The sequence below is a fragment of the Gavialis gangeticus genome, unplaced genomic scaffold (genome assembly GCF_001723915.1).
Source record: "Gavialis gangeticus isolate Ggan-Ray unplaced genomic scaffold, GavGan_comp1, whole genome shotgun sequence".
Lineage (NCBI taxonomy): Eukaryota > Metazoa > Chordata > Crocodylia > Gavialidae > Gavialis > Gavialis gangeticus.
In genome coordinates this window covers 1,913,413-1,936,917 of record NW_017728996.1, presented here as the reverse complement: position 1 = coordinate 1,936,917, position 23,505 = coordinate 1,913,413, and the positions used below count along the sequence as shown (strand labels likewise).

Sequence of the window (23,505 nt, the reverse complement as noted above, 5' to 3'; positions counted from 1 at the left end):
TCAAACAAAAAAAACACAGCAACAAGTGAGAACAAAACTTCTTGCCCAAAAGCTGAAATCCAGTTTTAAAAAATGACAATACATCGAACGTTTGAAGGAACTTACACTTTCAACTGTGGGGTCTACTCGAGCCCTTTTCTTCCTAGGAGGCTGGGGAGTCTCACTGCTACTGCTTCCTTCCCCAATTCCAGGAGCTACACAAAATATAGCCATATTGTCAGCGCATGTATAAAATATAGGTCGGCTTACAAACAAGTCTCCCTTTTAATACTAATTTTCACAAGTATACCCAGGTTTTTCCTCAAAGCTCTGATGAACTTCTTTCACTTAAAGAAAATCTTTCCTTTTTCTAGAAGGCTTTTACTCCTTTAACTTAAGCATTATGAACAGGGTGGGTTTGATTTCAATCAAATCAATTTAAATTATGATTTAATTCACTGGTTAGGAAGCCTTGATTTAATCATTTTTTCCTACCAGAAGTGCATTCTTATTGTTTGATAGCTTTTATTCACTTAACTTCTTGAAACCTTGCATCTTTAGAGAAAGGTAAGGACTTGATTGTTTGTACACGAACTTGCCGAGACAAGAGGGCCGACAGGTAGGTAAAGCAGTAGGGCTGCGTGAAACGGCAGCGTTCCATTTCGAATTTTGTTTTGAGTTGAAACAGCTGGCCTGTTCCATCAAAACATTTCACCATTTGGACCCGGTTTCAACATTTTGCCCATATGCTATAAGGGGGGGGGTGGGGGGAGGAAATCGAAACAGCCTATAACTTTGTCATTTCTGGCTTGATTTTGATTAAACTTGCAGGAAGGGTAGCCCCTTCTGAGGGCCCGATGCCTGCCAAGTTTTAAGGAGACAGGTGCAGGGGGTTCAGGGAAACAGCACTGTAAAAATCTTGAAAGCAAAAACTCATGTCATGTGCATGTGTTAAGCCACAGCGGGGTCAGAACTGCAGGCATGCTAGCCCCCGCTGAGGCCACAAAGCCTGCCAAGTTTCAAAGGAGATAGGTGCAGCAGTTTGGGGGAAACTGTACTTCAAGATGCAGACGATTAAAACTTGTGACATGGGTGACACTGGGTGTTAAAAGGCACAGCTGGGTGAAAACTGCAGGCCTGCTAGCCCCTGCTGAGGCGACAGCTGGCAGGCTTCATGAAGGAGATGGATGCAGGGGAGTCCTGGGACCCTGCACCTCTAGCTGCTGACAGGCAAAGCTCAAGGCATGGGTGCTTGTGCAACTGACTGTCTCGGTCTTGGGGCAGAGGGGGGTGAAAACAGCAGGCCTGCTAGCCTCTGCTGCAGCCACAATTTTGGCTACAAAGGACCAACTTGCAGGATTGTTATAAAATTCCAGTTTATTAGCTGGATGCAAAAGTCAGATCATAAACCTTGGGGCTGATGCACACACACACGCTAGCTAGCTATGAACACTAAGCATTGGTGTCAAGATATAGCTATCCCCAAGTGCTGGAGTCCACCATTGATGGCCAGTCGAGGCTTCTTTCACTGCGATGTTGCTTTGCAAGGGGGTCGCCAGCTGGTCCTTCTGTCTGAACCGGCAGTGTGCTGGTCAGGTCAAAGAGGGTGCTATTGGGGGTCATTCTTCACTGCCTTTTATCCCTCTCGTAGACTGTGTTGACTCCCCAATTCTTGGGCTGACCCAACCCAGAGGTCATTGACCTCATGGGACATCCCCCTTGGTGGCTGCTGGATGGCAGCTGTCAGCCCCGGGGGTCACGTCCACAAGTATGTGCAGTTTCAGGAGTCTGTTGATGAATTTTGATTAATTCACTGCTGTGATGAATAGGGCTCTGGGAGCGGTTGATTGAGGGGGTATTCAGTCTTAAGAGTTGATTTCCAGCATTCGTTAGTTCAAACGGGGGCTTCTGTACCTTTAACCGTGAAGTTTGAAGGCTCTGTAATGTTTCTTTCCTCTCCTTAGTCTGTGGTTTCCTGTGTGTTAATCCTTGCTTATTAACTCATTATCGTAACTAGCTACTGAGTTATGCAATGAATCCATGATTCACTCGGGGACGACTGTAACACAGTAGCTAGCTACAGTAACGAGTTAATGAGCAAGGTTTAAAACCACAGACTAAGAAGGGAAAGAATCAATATAAAGCCTTCAAACGTCACAGTTAAAAGATACAGAAGCCCCAGTTTGAACTAATGAAACCGACTCTTGGGACTGAATTCCCCCCCACCCCAATCAACCGCTCCCAGAACCCTATTCATCACGGCAGTGAATTAATCACAGTTCATCAACAGACTCCCGAAACTACACGTACTTGCGGACATGACCCCCGGGGCTGACAGCCATCCAGCAGCCACCAAGGGGGACATCCCACGAGGTCAATGACCCCTGTATTGGGTAAGCCCAAGAACTGGGGAGTCAAAGTCTGCCAGAGAGGGATGAAAGGCAGCGAAGAATGACCCCCAATGGCACCCTCTTTGACCTGACCAGCACCCTGCCAGAAGGACCAGCTGGCGACTCCCTTCTGAAGCAACATCAGACTGAAAGAAGCCTCAACTGGCCATCGATAGTGGACTCCAGCACTTGGGGATAGCTATATCTTGACACCAATGCTTAGCGTTCATAACTAGCTACTGTGAGTTTGTGCGAGTGGTGTCAGCCTCAAGGTTTATGGTCTGACTTCTACATCCATCTAATAAACTAGAATTATGGTGATCCTGCAAGTTGGTCCTTTGTAGCCAAAATTGTGGCCACAGCAGGGGCTAGCAGGCCTGTTGTTTTCACCCTGCTCTGCCCCAAGACAGAAACAGTCAGTTGCACAAGCACCCAAGTCACGAGTTTTGCCTATCAGCAGCTAGGGGTGCAGGGCCCCAGAACACCCCTGCACCCATTTCCTTGACAGGTGGCAAGCTTCGCGACCTCAGAGGCTAGCACGCCTGCAGCTTTCACCCCCCGTGCCGTAAAACACACACACACACACACAGTCACCGATGGCACAAGTTTTGCTTGTCCACAGCTTGAGGTTCAGTTTCCCCCAAACTGCTGCACTTATCTCCTTGAAACTTTGTGACCCCAGCAGGGGCTAGCATGCCTGCAATTTTGACCCCACTGTGGCTTAACACATACATGCAACATGAGTTTTGCTTTCATGACTTTGGGGTGCTGTTTCCCCAAAACCTCTGCACCTATTTCCTTTAAACATGGCAGGCTTCACACCCTCAGAAGGGGCTACCATTCCTGCAGGTTTCATCAAAGTCAGGCCAGAAATGACAAAATAATAGGCTATAATGAGGGAAGTTAAAATAGCCTATGGGTAAAATGTCAAAACAGGATCAAAACGTTTCAACTTGCCTTGTTTTGTTTCAAGGCTGTTTCAATTTTGCCGTTTCAACCACGAAACAAGTAAAAAAAAAACTGGCAGCAAAATTCTGCACAGCACTAGTAACCAAGTCTGTTCTCTCATCCCCAAATACTGCTGTTAATGAGGATGTGATCTCTGGAGACACGCATGCAGTTTGAGAGCTGAAACTAAGCATCACAGAGATGCTTACTGGGATCTTCTAGACTAAGCACTGAGTCCCATTGGGCAGAGTGGTTTTATTTAATCTTTATCAATCTATAGAAGCCTTTGGGAACCCTGTAAGACTGGGCCCCTAATGTAGCCCATGGCCTGCTGTGACCCATTTATAGAACTTTTCTAAAAAGGTTACATAAATATATTGTCTCAAATAGCATATAATTAGAAGTTATAATCCCTAATCCATGATGATATCTTCGAGCTTTAACATAGTTTAAACTAAAGCTATCTTTATAAGGTTAAGCAGAAAACAATTCAAAACAAAAAATATTTAAAAAATGATTAAATTTAAAAAAATCTGATTCAATTTTTTTTTAATTTGATTTGTATTTTTATTTCTAAAAAAATAGTCAATTTTTCTCCACCCTGATTATGAACAACATAGGGAAGTTTTAGCTTCCAGTTTTAGATGTAGATATACATGTTGAAACTGAGTGCCTGCTACACGTACTACCTTAAAATGCAGGCAAAGAAACACTACAGGTTGCAGTATAGCATGTTCCCCTGGAGATATGCTTGGGCAGCCTTACTATATTCCACCTCCCAGGTGCTCCACTGGGGATGAAATATTCAACATCCATCAGTTTTACTTAATCACAGAAAGAAAAAAACTAATTTCAGAACGGTTTGTGCAGGCACTGCCTTCATTTAAAAATTTACAGAGGGCCTGACCCTGGCATACCAAGACACCCCCATGCTAGGAAGAGTCCAAGATAGAGAGCTGGTCTTCCATAAGCTTAGCTGGGATCCTCAACACCCAATTATCATATGCCTGTGCAAGTGAGAGCTATGGCAGCTGAGGATCTTGCATCATATACTAAACACTACATCTATGAATAAAAAACACACACTTACTTTTCTGTTTGTTCTTTTTTGTTTTCCTGCAAAAAGAAGATGCGTCATTGCAAGTATAAAAATAAAAAGGTGCTTTTAATAATAAATCTGAGTTGGTATGGGGTGGGGAGAGGAGGACGGAAAGCTAGGCACAAAGATCTCAAGTATAAAATCATCAAGTTGCCATGCAAAACAGTGAATAAGAGCCCAGCAGCCTACCAGAATACATACAGGAGAGAGGTAAAAATAAAGAAACCGAGAAGGGCACTGCAGCACTATTCTCCATCCTCTACGATAAGAGACAGGGGGATACCCTAATAAAGTTAAAGGCAGAACATTTTAAAACAGATCCATGAAAAAATATTGTTGGCGCATATGCAACAATTAATACTACAGGCTTTTCCCCCTATTAAAATGGAACATTTTACAAGACTTTCAGTTTGAACAGTGTTTGACAGGGAGGAAGTTCTATAACTTTATTCAATGCATACTTAAAGTGATGGCATTCGGTAACTTGGAGACCAAGAATTTATTCAGGTTCCAAGGGAGATGCTGCCATAAATGTCAAGATATCCGAAAAACTTTGCAGGGATAACGCTTCGAAAGATATTTAAGGATCTGACATGGGCTCAATTTGCAGTTTGTCAATTTTAGCATTTCAGGCACTGCCTAGAGAAAAATGCAATAGAATACAAATAAAGTCAACTGATACCAAGATTTAGTGGATTAGCTAAATTTTGATCTGGACTTTCAAGTGAGGCTCGTTTATTGTGCAGTGCTGCCACTGTAGGTGCAGGAAATTGCAGAGTCAGGATGAGAAAGAGCCATGAAGCTTCCATGGCCCGTCATCCAGGTATGCATCATGATGGCAGAGGGCAAGTCAATCACCTGTCATGACTGTTGCAATACTATTCAGCAGAGCTATGTGAAGCTTCAGGTGGTGACTGGATTCGGAGGAGATTTGGCCCGATTCAGTGGCCGAATCTCCAAATCCAAATCGAATCAGGGGACCAATTAAAAGGTCTGAATCAATTCAAAGCTCTCCAAATCTTCAGAAAAACATTCAGAGTTTTGATGATTTGGGCAGTCCCTGGTGGCTGCAGCAGGGAGCTGCAGGCGACTCCAAGCATGTAAGTACTAGGGGCAGGGGAGGAGGGGTTAGGGGAGGGGACCATGTTGGGGGCACTTCTGCCCACCCAGGTGCCCTGCTGCCCCAGATCCCAGCCCTTTAAAGAAGAGCCACGGTGCTCACTGGGTGCTATCAGGCAGAGGGGAAATCCCCACTGCATGGGAGGGCTCTGCATGAGCCCCCCCCCCCCCAACCCCCCCCCCCGGGGCCCCGCCCGGGGCCACCCTTGGCCCTTTAAAGGGAGGGAGGGGAAATGGAGAAGAGCCCCGGGACTCACTGCTCCTGCAGTGGCCTCGGGGTGGGGGGGGGCTCATGCAGAGCCCCCTCCTCCCCCACCAGGTGGCATGGGGGGGCAGCAAGGATTGCCCCCCCACTGGCAGGAATGGTGAGTGCAGGGCTTTTCTCAGTTTTGTTTTTTTTCTGAAAGGGCCAGAGCTGCCCTGAGCAGGGCATCTGTTGGGGGGGGGGGGGGGGGGTCAGGGAGCTCATGCAGAGCCCCCCATGCAGTGTGGGGCAGTTGGGGGCAATGGGAATCCCACCCCCACACACACACCCAGCAGCACCTGGTGAGCCAGGGCTTTTTTCCCCCCAAAGAGCCAAGAGCTGGGGTGGGTGAGGCAGCCATTGCCAGGCTGGGGGAGGACAGACCTAGGCGATTCGGCCAATTCAGCAGCAGCCAAATCTCCGAATCAGATTCAGGAGAGCGATTCGAATCACCAAATCGAATCACTGTCCCCCGAATCAGCCGAATCCGAAGCAAATGCTAGCTGCTTCGCACAGGCCTGCTATTCAGCACTTCTACTCCAAATACCTTCCCTTATTTCTAGAGAATTCATCTCTGAATACAGCATTCCTAGCAACAGTCAGGTTGCTATTCTAAATGCAAAACTGAATCTTTAAAGAGTTTCCATGAATATCTAAGGAATATATTAAGATGCTCACTCTATGTGGCAGCAGTCTTTCCTGTCCAAGTGCAGGGGAGTTGGACCCAATAACTGTAAGGTCCCTTCCAGCCCCTAACATTTATGAAACTATGAAATGTGGGCATTCCTTGCAATATTTACAAGTGTGGAAGATGCCTAAAAGTTATGTCTAAAAGTAGTTAGATGTATATAAACTGTTAATTTTCTTAGCTATCATGTCCTGGGCTATATTCATTTGCTAGCCCTAGTCATTAGCTCTAGCTGTCCGGACTTACTCTTAAGTAAGACTTGCTCACAGGTCTGTCAAATTCTTATTTCTAAGAAGCCCAGATATATACAGAAGTAACACCACGATTTTGCCCAGACTGCCATGGTATTTACAGCCTTGACAGACAAAGGATGTCACAAAAAGGTTCAAGTCATGACCAACAAGTGCATTTTTACAAGTTGGCCTGTGCTGAGGTTGGTTTTCCAAGCAACACACGAATACTGCTCTGGAAATCCAGTACAGTATCAGAGCAGGTTTTGCTCTTGGCTGTCAACAAGCCAGTGAAAACCAAAGGAGCCTTTACCTGCTAAGAAGCCTCCACACATGCTGTTTAGGGCCCAGTCCAATAGGCACTGAAGTCACTAGAAAGACACACGTTTACTTCAATGCTATTGAATCAAACCATTTATGAACCTGCAACTGCGCTGCGTTTGCAGTCAGCTTCTCGACTCCTTTTTGTGAGGAGGGGACAGCTAGGTTACAACAGGTACACAGTGTCATCACAACATCTTGGGAAGAATGACAGACTCCTTTTCCCTGGGCATTGAGCTTAAAATGCACTCCTTATGTTTTACAGGCATGTGTAGGGAGGGGAGAGGCAGCAGACCGCTACCCCATCCATTCAAGTGCCAGCGCAGCTTTGATGGGACAGCTGCCCATTCCTGGTCCAGGTAGTTATCAGGGCTTGTGGGTTGGGAAAAAGAAAAACAGTTTTGAAAACCATAGCATAAAATTGAGTAGAAAGATTCTGAATGCTATTCAGCACTGTAACCAGGATTCCTAGACTTAAGCAGAAAACCCATATATACATATACCATTAGGTAAAAGGAAAGCCCTAGGACCTGTATAATACAAGTAATGATAATTATGAAATAAGTATTCAAGAGCTACTGCCAAAGTTACCATTCCAAGACTATTCGTGCATTTTGTATGTCAGTTGACCAATTACTTGTGTTCTCCCATCTCAGATCCTTGGATTTTAAAAAGCCATGCCTGCACAGTAGGTGCAAGGGTCATACTTGGACTAGATTGTCAAAAACACCCAACCCCCCTTCCCCAAAAAACAGTGTAGCAGAAGGCATGCAATATCAGAGATACTATAATACTTGTAAGATGGATTTTAAAAAAATCTAGCTATTCAGTTTGCAATAGCTAATCTGAAACAGTAATATTTGATAGCATAAGGCAGCTAGCTGTGCAAACCAGAATTTTATTGTTTTTCACAGCTATTGAAGCAAAATCCCAGTAATAGATTTATGATGAACACAAGCATCTCAACATTTGTGTGACCACAGAGGCATAAGAACAGGCTTATTCCCATTGATGCAGCTATGCCATGAACAGCAATCTCAGGTTTAATTTCTAGTTTGACATTTACTCGGCACCACTATTCCCAAAATACCGTCAGGCTGCCTATACAGAACACGCTCCTTTATCCAGAGGTGCAAATGCCTTCAACCCAAAGTGTGGCAGCTGTTTAACAGCCCTCCTTTAGTGCTAATGAAACCAAAAGCAGCTTTAAAAGGCTCTTGCAACTGTTCTGGAAGTCATCACGTTCTAGTTCGTCTCGTCAAAGCTTTTTGAAAAACAGCGCTGGTTTTCAGCTAAAATTGAAGCTATTTTTTTTTTTTTTTTTTTAGGCTTATCTTTAACTACAAAAAACCCACTATTTCTATCTAGCAATGAGCAAACAGTTTGAAGAGTCCCCATGTTCCAGAGCTCTCACATCCCAGTAACAAAGCGTTTACCACGTTTTCTTTCCAAAACAATCTGTCCACACAAGACCTGGCTCAATTCAAATCTCACACTAGGTTTTGGTCCTATTATGCCAGTTGGCAACTTGGTGACCACTGCTCGCTGACTGGCTCATGAGCATTAAATTTTCATTTGGACCAACTGCTAATGCAAATTTGGAGCTCAGTCGCCAAAACTACCTTCCTCCATTCCAGCAGCTCACATGAGGAACAGACTCAAGTGAGGAACGGCCCAGCTCTTTTTGAAGCAAAGTTACAGGTTAACCAAATACCGAGTGCTTTGAAATCCAGATAAACTCCTTGTTGTAGGACTGAGCAGTAACTGGATACTGACTGCACCTTGCAGAACACTGCACTCTATTCTTAACACAGCTTAACTCACTCTGCCAGAGGCAGACACCCAAAACACGCATGCTTTTAGTAATGGGTAGGCTCTCCATGCCAGGAAAAGTGCAGCCACAGTCCAGGAAAGCGAAGCAAAGACTGGAACACAGACTTCTCTTGAGGATGGGTACTTCATTAGATAAACCTCCATGCTCCTCTCCCTCATACATGTTTCTGCCTAAAACGGCAGCCCCTAGGGAGATCTTGCAGCCAATTCAGAACAGCCCTGTCTAGAAGTTGTTCTTAATTAAATGAGGCTTAAAATTGGTCCCAGACTGCCCCTACCCAAGATCAACCGAACACACTGGATGTCAAAATCAGCTTTAGTCTCCAACTCCACTGTACGGACAAAGGATAGCCCTCTTGCACTTCAGGATTTAGCCTCAGGCTTCCCTTCTCATGAACACTGAATCACCAGCAAAGCACTGACAAGGGAAAATCCAGCAAAGTTAAGCAAGAACAGGAAAGCAATAAAAAACCATGACATATCCAAGTAGAGCCTTCCACACCAGTATCTAGGTAATGCCAGCTACTTATATATGGGCAGCATTTGTACTGCATGTAACTAAAGCCATCTAACTTTGGGGCAAGTTTCTCGGTTTTAAGCAGCTTGACACTTGGAAGTTTCTACACAAGAAAGGAGCAAGGAAAAAGAAAAAAAGAAGAAGAGAGAAATTACTTTTTCTCCTTTCTTTTTCTCTTTCATTTCCACCCCCCCCCCCCCCCCCCCATCATGCGCCAGGAGGAGGGGAAGTTGAAACAAATTCCAATCCCCACTCCGACTAAAGCAGAGGCTATTATCCCATAACATACCTGCCCAGATACCTTGCAAAAACGTCATTTAAAAAAAAAAAAAAAAAAGAATCCATGCAACTTGCATTTCCCATCTTTTTCCAAAGACTGGCTCCTGGGCCTGTGTTTTGACCCCACAAAGGTTCGAATGCCTTCCTTAACAGATTCTAGCACACTGGCTGTCTTTGACTCCCAACCTGCCGAGTCATTAACTGGAAGCTTTCTATAGGATAGTTATGCCAGGCTTCTCCGAAGGACAGGACTGCGCCCAATAACCCTGGGTGCAGCAGCCAGAAGTCTGCAACTGTGTACAACCAGGGAAACTAATGCCCAAAAAGGAAAAAAAAATCCAGCCTACTGTCATTTAACAGAGTTTTTACCACCAATAGAACAACCAGCATCATGAAAACAAACATGTAGTATCATTACTACCTGCAAGGTGTAGGTCATTCTATTGGGTTAGTTATTTCTTATGAACGTCCTCACCACATTATTTTAAATACACAATCTACATGCAGTTGACTTAGCCAGTGTTTTGGAAGTTTCCCCAATCCGTATATAACACTCAACACCATCTATGACAAAAAGCCTAGATCTTAGCCCCACTTGGGTCTGGAAGAGTTGTGTCATTAAGAGTCCTGAGGGTAGGACTTCGCCTATGACAACCAAGACAAACTTCCAAAACCACCTGCAGTTCCAAAATAGTCCAAAAGGAGTCAATTGTTTGAATTTAAGAGAATGCCTTGAATTCTCACTAAAGGAGGCACATCATGGAAGTGTACGTACGTGTTTAAATCTACAGTGTACACATTTTGAAGCCCATGATGATTTTGCTAGCCCATACTCGCTTCTAAAAATAATTAAACACACGTTACAGTACTTTAGAGAGATGTCTAAGTAAGAGTTATTTTGAGAACTGTTACCTTTATTACTATCACCATTTACATTATTATAACTTAAGACTTTAAGAGTCTAAGAGACATGTACAAAAGCAAGGAAATTTAGATTTCAGGATGAAACTCCTGGTTTGACAATCCATCCTTAACTCACCGCGTCGATATTGTAGGGGTCTCCAAACAGCAAACAGTGTGCGCTCCATCTCGTCTGAAAAATCTAGGCACAATGGGGGTTGAGTTAAGGAAAGAATGTCAGACCTGATATTTAGCCTTAAAGAGAATCTATTTAAGCTTCAAAAATTTACCTTTTAGCAAAAGTTAGGTCTCATTCAACATCCACAGAGGACAAGATAACTTGACACTCATTTCCCTTCTGTTGTTTAGGTGACAGAAGAGCCACTTTTTATTATTACTATTTTTACTACTTGTGCCATCCTCAGATCATGCTACAGAAGGTAAATTCTGAGGCCTAAACAGGTTGACAGCGTCACCCCTTTTAAAAAAATAAAATGGTTACAGAATTACTCCCCCTCCACACCAAACACGCTTTACATATCCGTAATAACCCTTTGTTGAAGTGTGTTGTAATTTCTTAAACCCGAGGCCTTATTTTGATGATGCAATTTCACGTTGTATTTGCAGGCATCAGAACCCAGCTTCACTGTCTGGCTGAAGGCAGGATCTGAAGACCTTGGTTCTACCAGTACTGCATCAGGCCTCCAGTCTCAGGTGTCACCCTGAAGTATATCACAGATAAGCGACTCTTCTCCCTCACCCTCCAGTGGATAAGGCAGGGGAACAACAAGTTTCCACTGGGGTAGGAAGCGTCAGTGTGTATAAAATGCTAACAGAGAAGAATGCATCACACACGTTGGCATTAGTGGGAGACTGGGAGCAAGATCAAAGAAAAAGGCACAGGGCATTATTTTATGTAGAAATACTTTTAGTACCATGAAGGGCAATAACACAAAAAGCCAATTCGCTACTCTAATGATAGTGTCTTCCCCAACACTTCCACTGGCTCCTGAAGATGTGAAGATCCATCCGAGGAACCATCCACAACCCCAAAACAAGAGCAGCTTTTGAGAAGCAGAATTCATTCATGGTAACAACCCATCTACCATGATGTGACTCATGCATGCACCCCTGGGTCCAATTCCAGCGGGGACAGCAGAAGCAAAGGCACCCCACCCCACCCCTCAGATGTTGCTTTCAGCCAGAAAGCAAAGCCAGCAACTGAAAATATGGTATCAAATAATAAAATTCCTCAAGGCCTTTTTACCTGCTTATGTACTAATCTCATCCTGGCATGGGAGCCTGCAACCAAGGGATTTAGGCTAGCCCAGTTTGGATCTCATTGCTTCCATAAGCACAAATGAAACCTTCAGCATCGACTCCTGTTCACCTTTTTTACACAAGTCATCCCAGCAGATGACTGGCTTATGCAAGTATGACTAGATGTATTTGCTGCTCCAAAACTCACTCTTTGGGGGTGTTCACAATGCAAAAAATTTATTTTAAGAAAAATTAAACTAAAAAAAAAAAATGGCAATTTACTAATTAAAATCATCATCCATTACCCTGTTACAGTCAGAGCTACCAGGAACCCAGTCCTCTCCGTTTTTAGGGCAGGCAGAGTCAGGGGCACCAGGCACTCAAGCACTAGCTCTAGTGACAGCTGTGATTGGTTTTAAACTTGCACTAAAAACTTAATAGCCTTCTTCTCAAATCAGAAAAAAGGAAGATCAGGTGGCTGATCAAGAGTCTGTCTGAGCCAGGAGAGACTTTGAGCTAGCATGCTTAAGGCATGCCACGTCCTGGAGCCAATGACATGCAAAGAAGCCACATGGCTAATATGTCCAGCCACTTTTGAGTCCCTAACCTGAAGATCCAGATACCCTTCTATAGCTTAGTTAGCTGGAAACAGCTTTGGACCCAAGTTTGGAGCTGCACAGTAAGACCTATCACTGTATCACTCAGATCACGGACATACTTATCAAAAATACCCAAGAATGATACAAAGCCTAAAATAGAGAGATTTGAGACTTCCACCAACACTCTTCTTAGAAAATGGTGTCAATAACACCTTCTTCCTAGTGAAGAACAAAAATAAGTCAAGCTAACAGCTGGAAGTTTCCAAAAGATCACATTAGCAATGAACAAATCCAAAAGAAAAAAAAAATATTGAGTAAAGCCAGGACTCTCTCTCCTCCACACTCCCAAATAAAATGATCCATTGAATCGTGTGGAGCCATGAAATTTTGACATTTCACTTTAACACTAAATAAATGGAGGAAGGAATCCTCAAATATAAGGCTACATAAGCCTCAATGAAGCACAAAGAATGGAGCTGAGAAATTCTGCTGAGTATTTTGAGATTACGTGTCACCTACGATGACTATCCAAGCTCGCCTCTAATCTATTCAGCTCCTGATCTTAAAATACAAAGCCATTTTATTTAAAGCCTACACATGGGCTTAGCATTGCGTTGGCTGGAAGAAATGGACTAATTAGAACAAAATGCAGCCTTTGGTAAGCAAGCTAGCATTTTATGAACAGCAAATGAAAAAGTTCCATTTGCATTCTAAACCCTATTTTAACAAATACATAGCCAAGGCAAAGTATTCTTTTGAGCTGAACTCTTGTTCCCAGAAATACTGTTCATAACCTGAGCTATTCTTACCATTCTGTAGAAGATTCAGTTTTACTAAGATCTAACATGCAAAAAATGATGTGTTATCATACAACTTCAATTCAATCATTTAAGAGGAATGATATGTAAACGTTGAAGCAACATTTACAGAAGGTAAAGTGAATTCAGCCATTTACAACAGGCAACATGAATTCTGCCTCAGCTAACAGAGCGCTATGTAGAAGTGCTTTCTTGAATAGAAAAGTATCTTGCCAAAACAGATACCCCATAACATAACTAGTATTTTGAGAGTTTTTTAGCCCATCTATTGCACCCAAAATATAGGCCTTGTGGGAAAAAAAGTGCTACATGATTTTTGAGTGCAACTGGCCAACAGATTTTTCTTTTTTTTTTTTTAAACAAAAGAAAAGCTTCTTACACTTCAACATTTTTTTGTTGCAGACCAGATGTCTTCTTGCCTGGAGCAGCACCTCTCATCTTCCCCTCTGCATACTGTTCCCTTTAAAAACAAATTTGGCAATAAAGTGTTACTGCAAGAGAGGCCAATACCTTTCCAGAAAGGACACAGGCTAAAAAACTTCTAGAAGCAGGGGTAGGCAACCCCTGGCACAGGTGCCAGGACATGGCACATGAAGGCACATGCACCTCAGGGCAGACAGCAGGAGAGGGGGTGGGACTGTGCTGCCACAAGGATCAGGCCCCTTGTGACTCCCCCACCATCTGCCGCTGGCATGCCAACATCTGCGAAGTCAAGGTTGCAGGTGTTTTTGGCACTGTGCCCAAAAACATACCCAGCCCCTGATTTAGAAGGCTTTTCATGAATGGCAATAGAGTGCGCATCCAGATGAGTGGGAACATTTGATTCCCTGGGGACAAATGGCAGTGACACCTTGTGCCACTGCTACTTCTCCCCAGGGAATGCCCATGCATGTGCACACGCTCTAGCACAGAGTAGGTTACTTCAGGAGGGGTATGAGAGGCTGGGGCCAGCAACTGTGCTGGTCCCAGAAGCCTTACCTGGGGTCTTGGGGGAGCCGCAGGCATGGCAGGAAGCCTGGCCAGCAGCTGAATTGTGGCTCCGGCTGGCCAGACTCCCGATTTGGGCGGCATCTGGTGATGCCGTGTGTACCCCCCACCCTTCTTTTTTTTCCTGTTTGTTTCTTCGAGAAGGGGGCTGGAGGGGAAAACAAGACACACAAACAACCCTTCACTGCAAAGTGTCAGTGCAGGGAACGCCTGCCTGTGCGGTGCACGGAGCCACAAGGCAGATCTGCGGCACCACGTACCACACATCCATGATCATCTGGATGTACCCAAGGGAACTTGCCTGAGTGAAGGCAAGCAGAAACCAAATCACAATGACAGGATGTGAATGTTTTTGTACTATCAACCATTTTTACTAGAAATAAATATGCATCAGAACTATTTCAGAAACAGCCGCTCTAAAACAAAATGGAATAATATAACTCTAGGTTTTCTAAGTTTTTGCAACAACAAGTAATAAAAAGAGCATTCAACAAGTTCAATGCAATTATAGCTGCCTGATAAGTGTGCTCATCTCATGAGGATCTCATAGTTTTCCAAAATATTTTTTAGATGACCATCATGCAAAATTGACTTGATGGCATGGATGCATAACATGGATCCAACTGGTATTTTCAGAGCTTACTAGCTATTGCTCAATCTATTTTATTCTTTTCCTTGAAGCTTGAAATGAACACCATCATTTTTAAGTTAAAAAAATTATATCTAGCAACCATGGACAAGCTCTTCTGACTGCTAAGTTATAAACATTTAGATATGGTCATATTACCAGCATCTAAAGAAGACTAGCAAAAACAACACAATGACTAGCCTATCTCTGAAAGTCTTCCAAACACTAAACATTCCTGGACAAATGAGTTGAGGTTTGGTCCTTATGTAATTTGCATGGGTTTTCTCCAACAAAAGATACCTACTGATTGGCCTTTTGAAGTTCTTTCTGTTTCTGCAGATTGGTATCCACGTATTTGAGAACTCTGCTTTCCGGAACCCATTCATCCCAGCTGGAAAAAAAAAACAAAAAAAAAAACAAACCAAAAACGATCAAACCATCGTTACAAAACAGTACACACAGAGATTATGTTCCCAATAATCAATTAACAGCTTCACAGAATTTGAGACTGAACTCTGCTTTTATAACAAGTCACGAGCTGGCCCAACTTAAAACATGTGTTATCAGGTAAAATATACTCCCACCGACTGAAGCTCTAAATTTCTCCAGGGGGAAAATGAAATTCAGTTTTTTCCCTAAGCAAATGGTTTCCCCAGTTTTGCTAACTTATGCAGCAAGATCCTGGTGTTTCACGGCAAGCTGTCAAGATTAGGATGCCAGTGTGGTAAAAACAAGTTCTCTATGAAAGCACTGAAGTACAAGTGTTTCAAGAGTCTCAAGAAAAGGGTTCTCTTTAGAAAAAAAAAAAAACAAAAAACCCAAAAACCTTGCTTTCAACTGTATATACACTAAAGGCTGTATCAGTTAGGACAGGGCCTTAGTGAAGGGTCTCAGCCACTATCTTTGCTCTCAACATTTTCATTGTTTGTTAACAAAAGCTTTCTAAACAAGCACACTATAACTGCATGCAATTGTACTATACAACATAATGAGAAAGTTACTTTTGTTTCCTCACTAGCAAGGCTTGCAAAAACATTAAAAGCCAAGCAATTTAAAACTCATTTAATGTATTATTGAGGGCCATAACTTAATTATAAAGTCATAAAATTAAAAAGCCATACAGTCCCAGGTGTAGATGCTGCAGCAATGCCACCTTTAATGTAGTTAATTGGAAGCTTGAAGGCAAGAAAATAATCAGAGGCAGACAGTTAGTGCAAACGTGGGGAAAAAAAGAAAAGCAAAAAAAAAAAGAGTCATTTGACATAGCCAATGGCACACTCCTTTACAAATTAAGAAGAAAGGAGTGCATTCTCATCAATACCCAGAAGTTAAGATGAATTTAGGAGATGGAACCAAAGTTCCAAATGCATTACGACACCCCGTTAGCTGCTCACTGCTTTAAGGGAGCATTGCTTTCAGAATATCAGACACCAATACAAAGTTTAGTTCAGACCTCACTGAATCTTGACACCACACACACACACAAGCCTTTCATAGGCCCAAGAGCATTCTTCAGGAGATGACACGGTAGTGTTTAGGTGAACCAAAACAGCTCTTTGAAATTACGCTCCGTCTCTCTCTCCCTGAAGTAGACTCCGAGTACGAAAAGGTGACAGTTCTATCAGCACTTTGGCAGACACTGTTCTTTGGGTAAATCCAACATCCCTTATTAGACCAACTCAAATAGTTGGAAAAATTCTTCTTTGCAAGCTTTCGGGTACAGTTACCCTTCGTCAGGCAGAGGAAGCGTCAGAACTTTGAGATTCAGAACCAAGTAATTATTGCCCCTACGCTCATTTTTAGCGGAACGTATCACATCAGAAAACGTGAGAAGAGTGGGGCGTGGAGGAATGCAACACAGCAATGCTGTCCAAAGAACAGGTAGTGGCTTGCATATAACAACATGGACATTAAACTGGGATTTGATTTGAAAGATTTCAAAGCTGATCAGTCTTTGTAATCAAATGGATGCTCCTCTGTTCAGATTTAGGAAACTGGGAAAGAAGAACATAAAATTATACCCACACCTGCAATCCCAGAAGCAAACATTTTTGGATTCTTTAAAGTCTCCCATGATAAGTTCTCACTCTTTAGAATTTGCTCCTCTCCTCAATTCCCATTATTTTTGCAAGCAAAAAACCAATATAACCAACCTCCCGTTAGCCTCAACTACAGCCCCAATGGCACTGCTGCTAAAACTCATGGGAGGTAGGAAGTGAGGTAGAGACTGAAAAACCTATTAAAAACTTGAGATCCCTTAGCTCTAAGAGCAGTCTTTTCTGATTAAGGCTACTCCTACTACTCAATACCCCTTAGCAGCAAAGCTTGGGTACAACAGACAGTCTTGTTTTTTTGTTGTTTTTTTAGTCAAAGCAGCACTCCACCTGACAAGCAAGCATTGCCCAACCTCAGAATTATGAAAATTGTACCTAGACATGGTTAACTAGTGCATTGGACAGCTGCTAACAAGCAGCCTTGTTAGTCTAGTGAGACTAAGCCAGTTTGTCTACACAATCAAAGCTCAAGAGGAAATTTCTCTTTTGAACAAGATGATTATTTAAGCAATGTTTGCTTTGTGTCATTTCATACTTAAATTTAAAGATTAAACTTGTTTAAGCTAATGTAGATCAGCAAAGACTGATCTCCAAGCTAAGAGCCTTCAGGTAACATGCTTGATAGTACCAGTCCCACTCCAGCTGGAGTGGGAACTTAAACTACAAAGGAAAATAAAGTCTTGTTTTCAGAAATATAATACTTACTTTTTATTCCAACCACTGTAATGTATGAAGTATTTCACTTGTTTGTCCTTTATGGCAACCTTTACACACTAGAAAGACAAGAAAGCTCTGTCAAAAAGTCCTAAAATGACTAGCTAAAACACAAGGATCCTCATGTAAGTCACTGAAATATTGGCCTAAGATAGAGAAAGGTTTCCAATAAAAGTATTATTTGCTTTGTATTTCAGTTAAATATTTAAGGCATTGGGAGGACTATGCCTGCAGAAAAACTGCTACTGAGAAGGCTTAATATCTTCATTCAGAAGGAAGGGCAAAGACCTGAGCCAAAACAGAAGATAGAGAGCTGATTTTAAACTGCTGGGTAGCTAACGAGCTCAGGTCTTTATGGAGGCTAGTCACTCTAGGACAGACTGCTTGCAGGACATCTGTGATTGTGTCCTGCTCTAAAAATCATCTTTTAAACCTCTACTCCCATCCGCCTCTGTCCTCCTCCTCAACATGCATTATTTTGTCCTAGGACTTAAGCATCTGAAGTAAAAAGAAGGTCTTGAATTCCAAAAAGTAACTCATTTTGCTCTCCACCCAGATTATCAAACTATGTTAGAGATAGAAAACTTCTCTCAGAAGACCTTACTAGAAAGAAAATATTAACTGTATGGAAGGGGCTTCAGTAAGTTAAAAGCAAAGAAAAATATCACATTTAACAACTAATGGATGGAAGTAATATTGCAATAATGTTCATGATTAAACAGGAAGCCAAAACACACAGGAAAACCAATTTATGACTTTAATATATTGTAACACCCACCTCTCCTCAAGATGTGTGGGACATATTTGGAATCAGCAAGTAGGCACTCTCACAATATTCATGAGCTCAGCAACATGAAAGTCTGATTCACGTTTTCACAAACTCACAAGTCTATTAGCAATTGATTGGCCACCCTGCTGTAAGCACCCACCTACTGTCAGCATTACACGCCCGCACCAGAAAGAGTTATTTTTGATAGCAATACCCAAAAGTACCCGTGTCACACAACTGGTCACACTACAGTTCTTTTAAAAGGAAAAATATAAAAGCAAGCTTATTGTTCTCTTGTCCATCTTCCTCTCAGCCTATTTTGAATTCTCAGCTCAATCCAATCTACTGGGTAACTTGCCAATAGCCGTTCTATTTTCGGATGGTTTTTCATTGTCCTCGGCAAATGTGAGAAGTCTGACATACCTTCGCTTCATAAAGGAGAGGTCCATGAAAGCACAGCACTCGTTCACCTGGAACACAGTTTGCAAAAAGAGCAGTCTGATTAGTCATATTAGCAAACAACGCTGCACTAAAAGTACTGCTGCAAGAGCCTGCCCAGCCGCAGCCCAGTCCACCCAATACTGAGCAATTCAATGGCAACCAGGACTTCAGTTCAGAAATAAGCTTGAATTCAAAGGTGAAATTCAACTCTGTGTGGAAGACAGGTGTGCAAGAGGGGCTACCTCTGAGCAGCCACACAGGAGCACCTCCACACCAACCATGTGCTTCTAGGCCGGCCAACACAAGGCCACATTGGAAGAGGCTGTGGATACCCCACTCTCTCTGGTTAGGCAGATGCAACATTCAAGTGGCACAGAGTGCTATGTTCTGCCCAGCCTAGGATAGCAGCCATGATAGACTTACCCAGAAACCTTATTCCCCACCTCAGGCCCGACCCAGATTCCACCTCCGTCACCTCGTGGCCTTCCAGTTGAACAGGGCCACGAGACTCTGGCTTTGCATACACTTCAACCCAAGGGCACAAGAAGCAAATTGCTCAGCAGGAACACACCACTCAGGATGCAACAAAGTTGGATTGCTCAAGGCTTGGTTTAGTTATGCATGGCTTAAGAAAAGGAACTTGCTCTCTTAACAATCCAGGGTACTGTCAGATGCTAAAGTTCTGGCCCACCGGTAACCTAATAAGAAGTCCCTTTATCCTGGCTGACACTCAGGACTTAACATTTCTATGGTCAGAGATACATACCAAGTGTCCTGCTCAAAGATATCATGTCTTCTCCCCCCTACCCCCCACCCCAAAAAAGCAGGAAAAAGGGCATGTTGTGTGTGATGGCCCAGAAGAAGAAGAAAAAAGGGAGATGCTGTTCACCTTGTAGCTCACCTTTGAACAGGAAAGGATTGTTTTTACAGTGTTTGCTGTAATACAATCTTTTCTGTGCAATTGTTTAATAAGTGGAAGTCTAGTTTATCTAACACAAGATCCAAGGGGACAGATGTTTCCTCCCAAGTATTTCCTTATAAAGTTTCTAGCTTTGCTTGCCCATTCTTTCTCAGCACCTACAAACAAAGATGTTTTTAAATCCATCTTTAACTGCACTGTCTGTTTCCTTAATAATTTACTGCTGCCCTTTTCCACTCCATACTTCTTTCCTAGCTTCAACATAGTGGCATGATAAAAGGATCTTGGAGATGTCATTGTAAATCCTAATCTGTAGAATTCACATACTCCCCAAGCTGGAAAAAAGAAAAAAGAAAAACAAACACCTTTTTTTAGGACAGGGAAAATCCAAGTTAACAAAAAGTCTGTCCAGAGCAGTCAGAGACATCTGTATGCTGTTTACCAAGGTTAGTTTGACATTTCCAAGCTTTGAAATGTATTTTCAGCAGGAAAACTACCAGTGAAGTTTTGTGCATTTATTACAACTGCTTTCATAAGTGATACTTAAAACTGAAAAGTAGTTACTCAGCATGCAACTCAGCTATTTAAAAGTTACGGTTACATTAGTTCATCATACTCACATTAGGCTTTTGCACTGTTTGTTGATTCTACTGGAAAACATGCCCTGTTTACACACACAAATTGCTCACTTTTGAAAGCTGCAAGTTAGGAACTCTATGTAAATATAGACCAAGAATACTTTGTAACCCAAAATGAATCCTTCCCTTCCCTTCCACCCCCACCCCACCACTATAATGAAATCAAAGCACACTTGGAAAAATTACAGGTACAGTTAAAATATGGGGAATGACTGGCTACACTGTAGTACTGCAGAAAAAGATCCGAGCGTCACCGTGCATTACAAGCCAAGTATCATTCAACAGCATAATAAAGATGCAAAATAAATAAATACAAGCCCTATCCGACTAAGTATGCATTACCAAAAGCATCGCTGCAAGTCACAGGATGCGATTCGCCCCCTGTATTCTACACTTCAGAAGCGTCTCCTCAAGTACTGCATCCAGTTTGGGGTACTACACATTATAAGATGTGCAGACAAATTGGAGAATCAAGAGAGCAATTAATATTATTAGAGGTCTATAAAACTTGACATACAAGGAAGGGCTGGAAGAACTGTGCATTTTTTTTCTTTTTAAATGGGGGCAGGATTCGCTATAGTGTTCAAATAGAAAGTTTTTATAAAAAGAGTGAAGTGATGGTTCCCCTGTCCTGTCCCCAGTGGACAGAGAAGTAACAGGCTTATGTTGCAACAAGGGATTTTTGGGTTAGATGTTAGGAAGAAGTTTCTAACTATGACCATAATTAGGCACAGGAACAAATGACCTAGAAAGGTTGCAGAAGCGCAGTCACTGGAGGGTTTTTAAGTGCAGGAGAAAACAAGCATTCACTGGGGTGGCTGAGAGACAAACAGTATTAAGTTTGACGTGGGGGGGGCGGGAGAGGGCACCAGTTCTCACGCCTACTCAACCCCTCTCCCCCACCCAACAACTTGGACTTCTCACTTGAACCTTTATTTTCCCCACAGATACATAACCCGATTCAACCCCGCCAGGGAAGTATTGCTTTAACCTCAGCCAGGCCAAATCAGATGCCAATTGCTGGTTCCCATAAAAATGTCCCACACAGAAATCTACTAAAAATACCCTAAGTCCAAGTGTAAATGTAAAGGTTACTCAGTCTCTTGTTTAAGCTAAAGTGAGAGAGTAGCATATCATATTTAAGACCTCTCAATACATGTATTTAAGAGCCAAGTTGCAACAAAATGCCCCCCTTTAAAAAAAAAAAAATCTTAAACCATCTATAAAAAGCCATACATACTCCCTCTCACTTTCCCAAAATGTCTCAGCTAGAAGATCATCTCAGAGAAAGTAGATGACGGCTGCATTATGCGAGTCACGGTTAGAGAGAGAGACAACATGAAAGTCATCTTTTAAAAACAAGTTACCATTCCTCCATGTCTTGGATTAAAAATCCAATTCCCTTCTCACTGCTCATGTTCCGTTTATTCTTTGTAGCCACGGATAATCACTTACACGGTTTATTTTCAGAGTCTGAATATTTGAGTTTGGGCCATTACAGGGGATATGAGTTTAAACATAAGCATTTTTTACTGCTCCCTCTCATTTTACATTTTTTCTTCCTCCAAGATTGTGAAAACTCTTATTTTTGGTCTTAGGGCCTTCTAAAAATATGGTTTTATAGAAGTTTTCTTTTCTGACCAAAGTTTTAAAATGCCTTAAATTACAAACCCGCTTCATTTCCCTCTGGAATTTTACTGATGTGTTTTTATACAAAATGTTGCACTCCACCCAATCCAATATTAGTGGAAGGATTGTAATGTAACATTTACCATAATCCTCTTGAAATTCCTGAGGTTTTCATACAATAGCCACACTCTGCGTATCAAACTGTGGGACGCAACATTGATATGCGATTGAACATGGTTTTGAAAGGTTGCTACAAAGTATGTAAAATTACTTGCTTTTTTAACCAGCTCCCTACTTTAACCATCCATAGCAAATGGCTCTTTTTAGAAGCCAGCAACGGTATTACACAAAATGCTGCTCAGAAGCAGACAAGTCTCAGCTAATCTCCTGAGTTTTCATCTATCAGCTACATTTAAATCAGATCTTATATAATAAAACCCTGGATCTTTCAAGACACTGTGTATGTTGTGTCATATCCTAATTGGAATTAAGGCTCCATATGCTTCAAAAAACAGGGGTTGTGATGCCAAGACTCCACTATAGTTACAGCAGTGCTCCAAGTCACCGTTACAATGACCACACTGTATTTTCCAATATCCTTAAGTCAGATTTAATAAAAGGCCTATTGTAAAGCAGGAGTTGAGACCCTAATACGTTTTAAAAGATAATCCTGTTAAGTAAATGCATACTTCCCAACCCAACACGTAAAAAATCCTTGCAGTTCTCCAAAGAGGCAAGTTTGGTCTCCAGCAGATTATTTTGCCGCATCCCAGTGAGAAAACAAAATATAGGCTTATTTTCAGGGGAGTGGAAACCCCCCCCCCTTCCCCCCAATGCTCACAGATTAACTGAGAACTGTGGGGAAGGAAAAAAACCGCACACAGAGAGGATATTAACTGAGCTTTGGCATCTGATCAAGACAAAAAAAGAGGGAGCTGTAGCCATCAGACTGCCAGGGAGGGAGTCCAAACCTGGCTGAACTAAGGGCCTCATTGAAAGCCTCCCAAGCACTGCAAGCTCCTGTAAAATGGAGCATCTGACCGCTTCCCTGGGCAGATGCTCCCCTAGCCGGGCGCTGGCCAGGCAGAGTGGGTCCAGGGGCCCTGCTACAGCACCTGGCCGTAGGTAGGTACAGGACACACACCCGCTGCAAGCGAGATGGAACCGCCTCGCCTTCAGCAGCCGCTGCTTCATCTTCCCTGAGAAATGCATTTCCTTTGTTTCTGGTGTAGTGCATGCCCTCCCCACCCAGCACAGAGGTTGCGGATAGACCACGGCCAGGGGGGAACGCGGGGCTGTGCCCAAGGCACTGGCACCGCGCACCAGGGGCTTGGTGTGGGGCGACGGCAGGGGAATCGGGCCCGCGCCGGTCTCCTCCCAGCCGCCCCGGCCCCGACACGGCCCGGCAGCTCCCAGCATCCTGCTGCCCAGCCTATACGCAGGCCCACCAAACACCCCCAGGCCCAACCTGCTCCTCACCAAATACAGCCTCCCAACCACCC

At 43.0% G+C, this 23,505-nt stretch overlaps 1 protein-coding gene across 7 annotated transcripts in view; it reads right to left on the bottom strand.

Annotated features, from left to right (window-relative positions):
• MORF4L1 (mortality factor 4 like 1) overlaps positions 1 to 23,505 on the bottom strand; it is a 55,851-nt gene that overhangs the window by 31,770 nt on the left and 576 nt on the right. For 2 of the 7 annotated variants that reach the window (XM_019503892.1, XM_019503893.1), the window contains exons 2-9: positions 18,800 to 18,846; positions 17,599 to 17,666; positions 15,961 to 16,014; positions 15,144 to 15,230; positions 13,604 to 13,684; positions 10,687 to 10,749; positions 4,408 to 4,433; positions 106 to 194 (exon numbers count right to left, since the gene is read on the bottom strand). In XM_019503892.1, coding sequence (XP_019359437.1) covers positions 106 to 194; positions 4,408 to 4,433; positions 10,687 to 10,749; positions 13,604 to 13,684; positions 15,144 to 15,230; positions 15,961 to 16,014; positions 17,599 to 17,666; positions 18,800 to 18,846 — 515 coding nt within the window. The remainder of the gene's footprint in view (positions 1 to 105; positions 195 to 4,407; positions 4,434 to 10,686; positions 10,750 to 13,603; positions 13,685 to 15,143; positions 15,231 to 15,960; positions 16,015 to 17,598; positions 17,667 to 18,799; positions 18,847 to 23,505) is intronic. The other 5 variants (XM_019503896.1, XM_019503898.1, XM_019503895.1 and 2 more) reach the window with 3 other exon arrangements.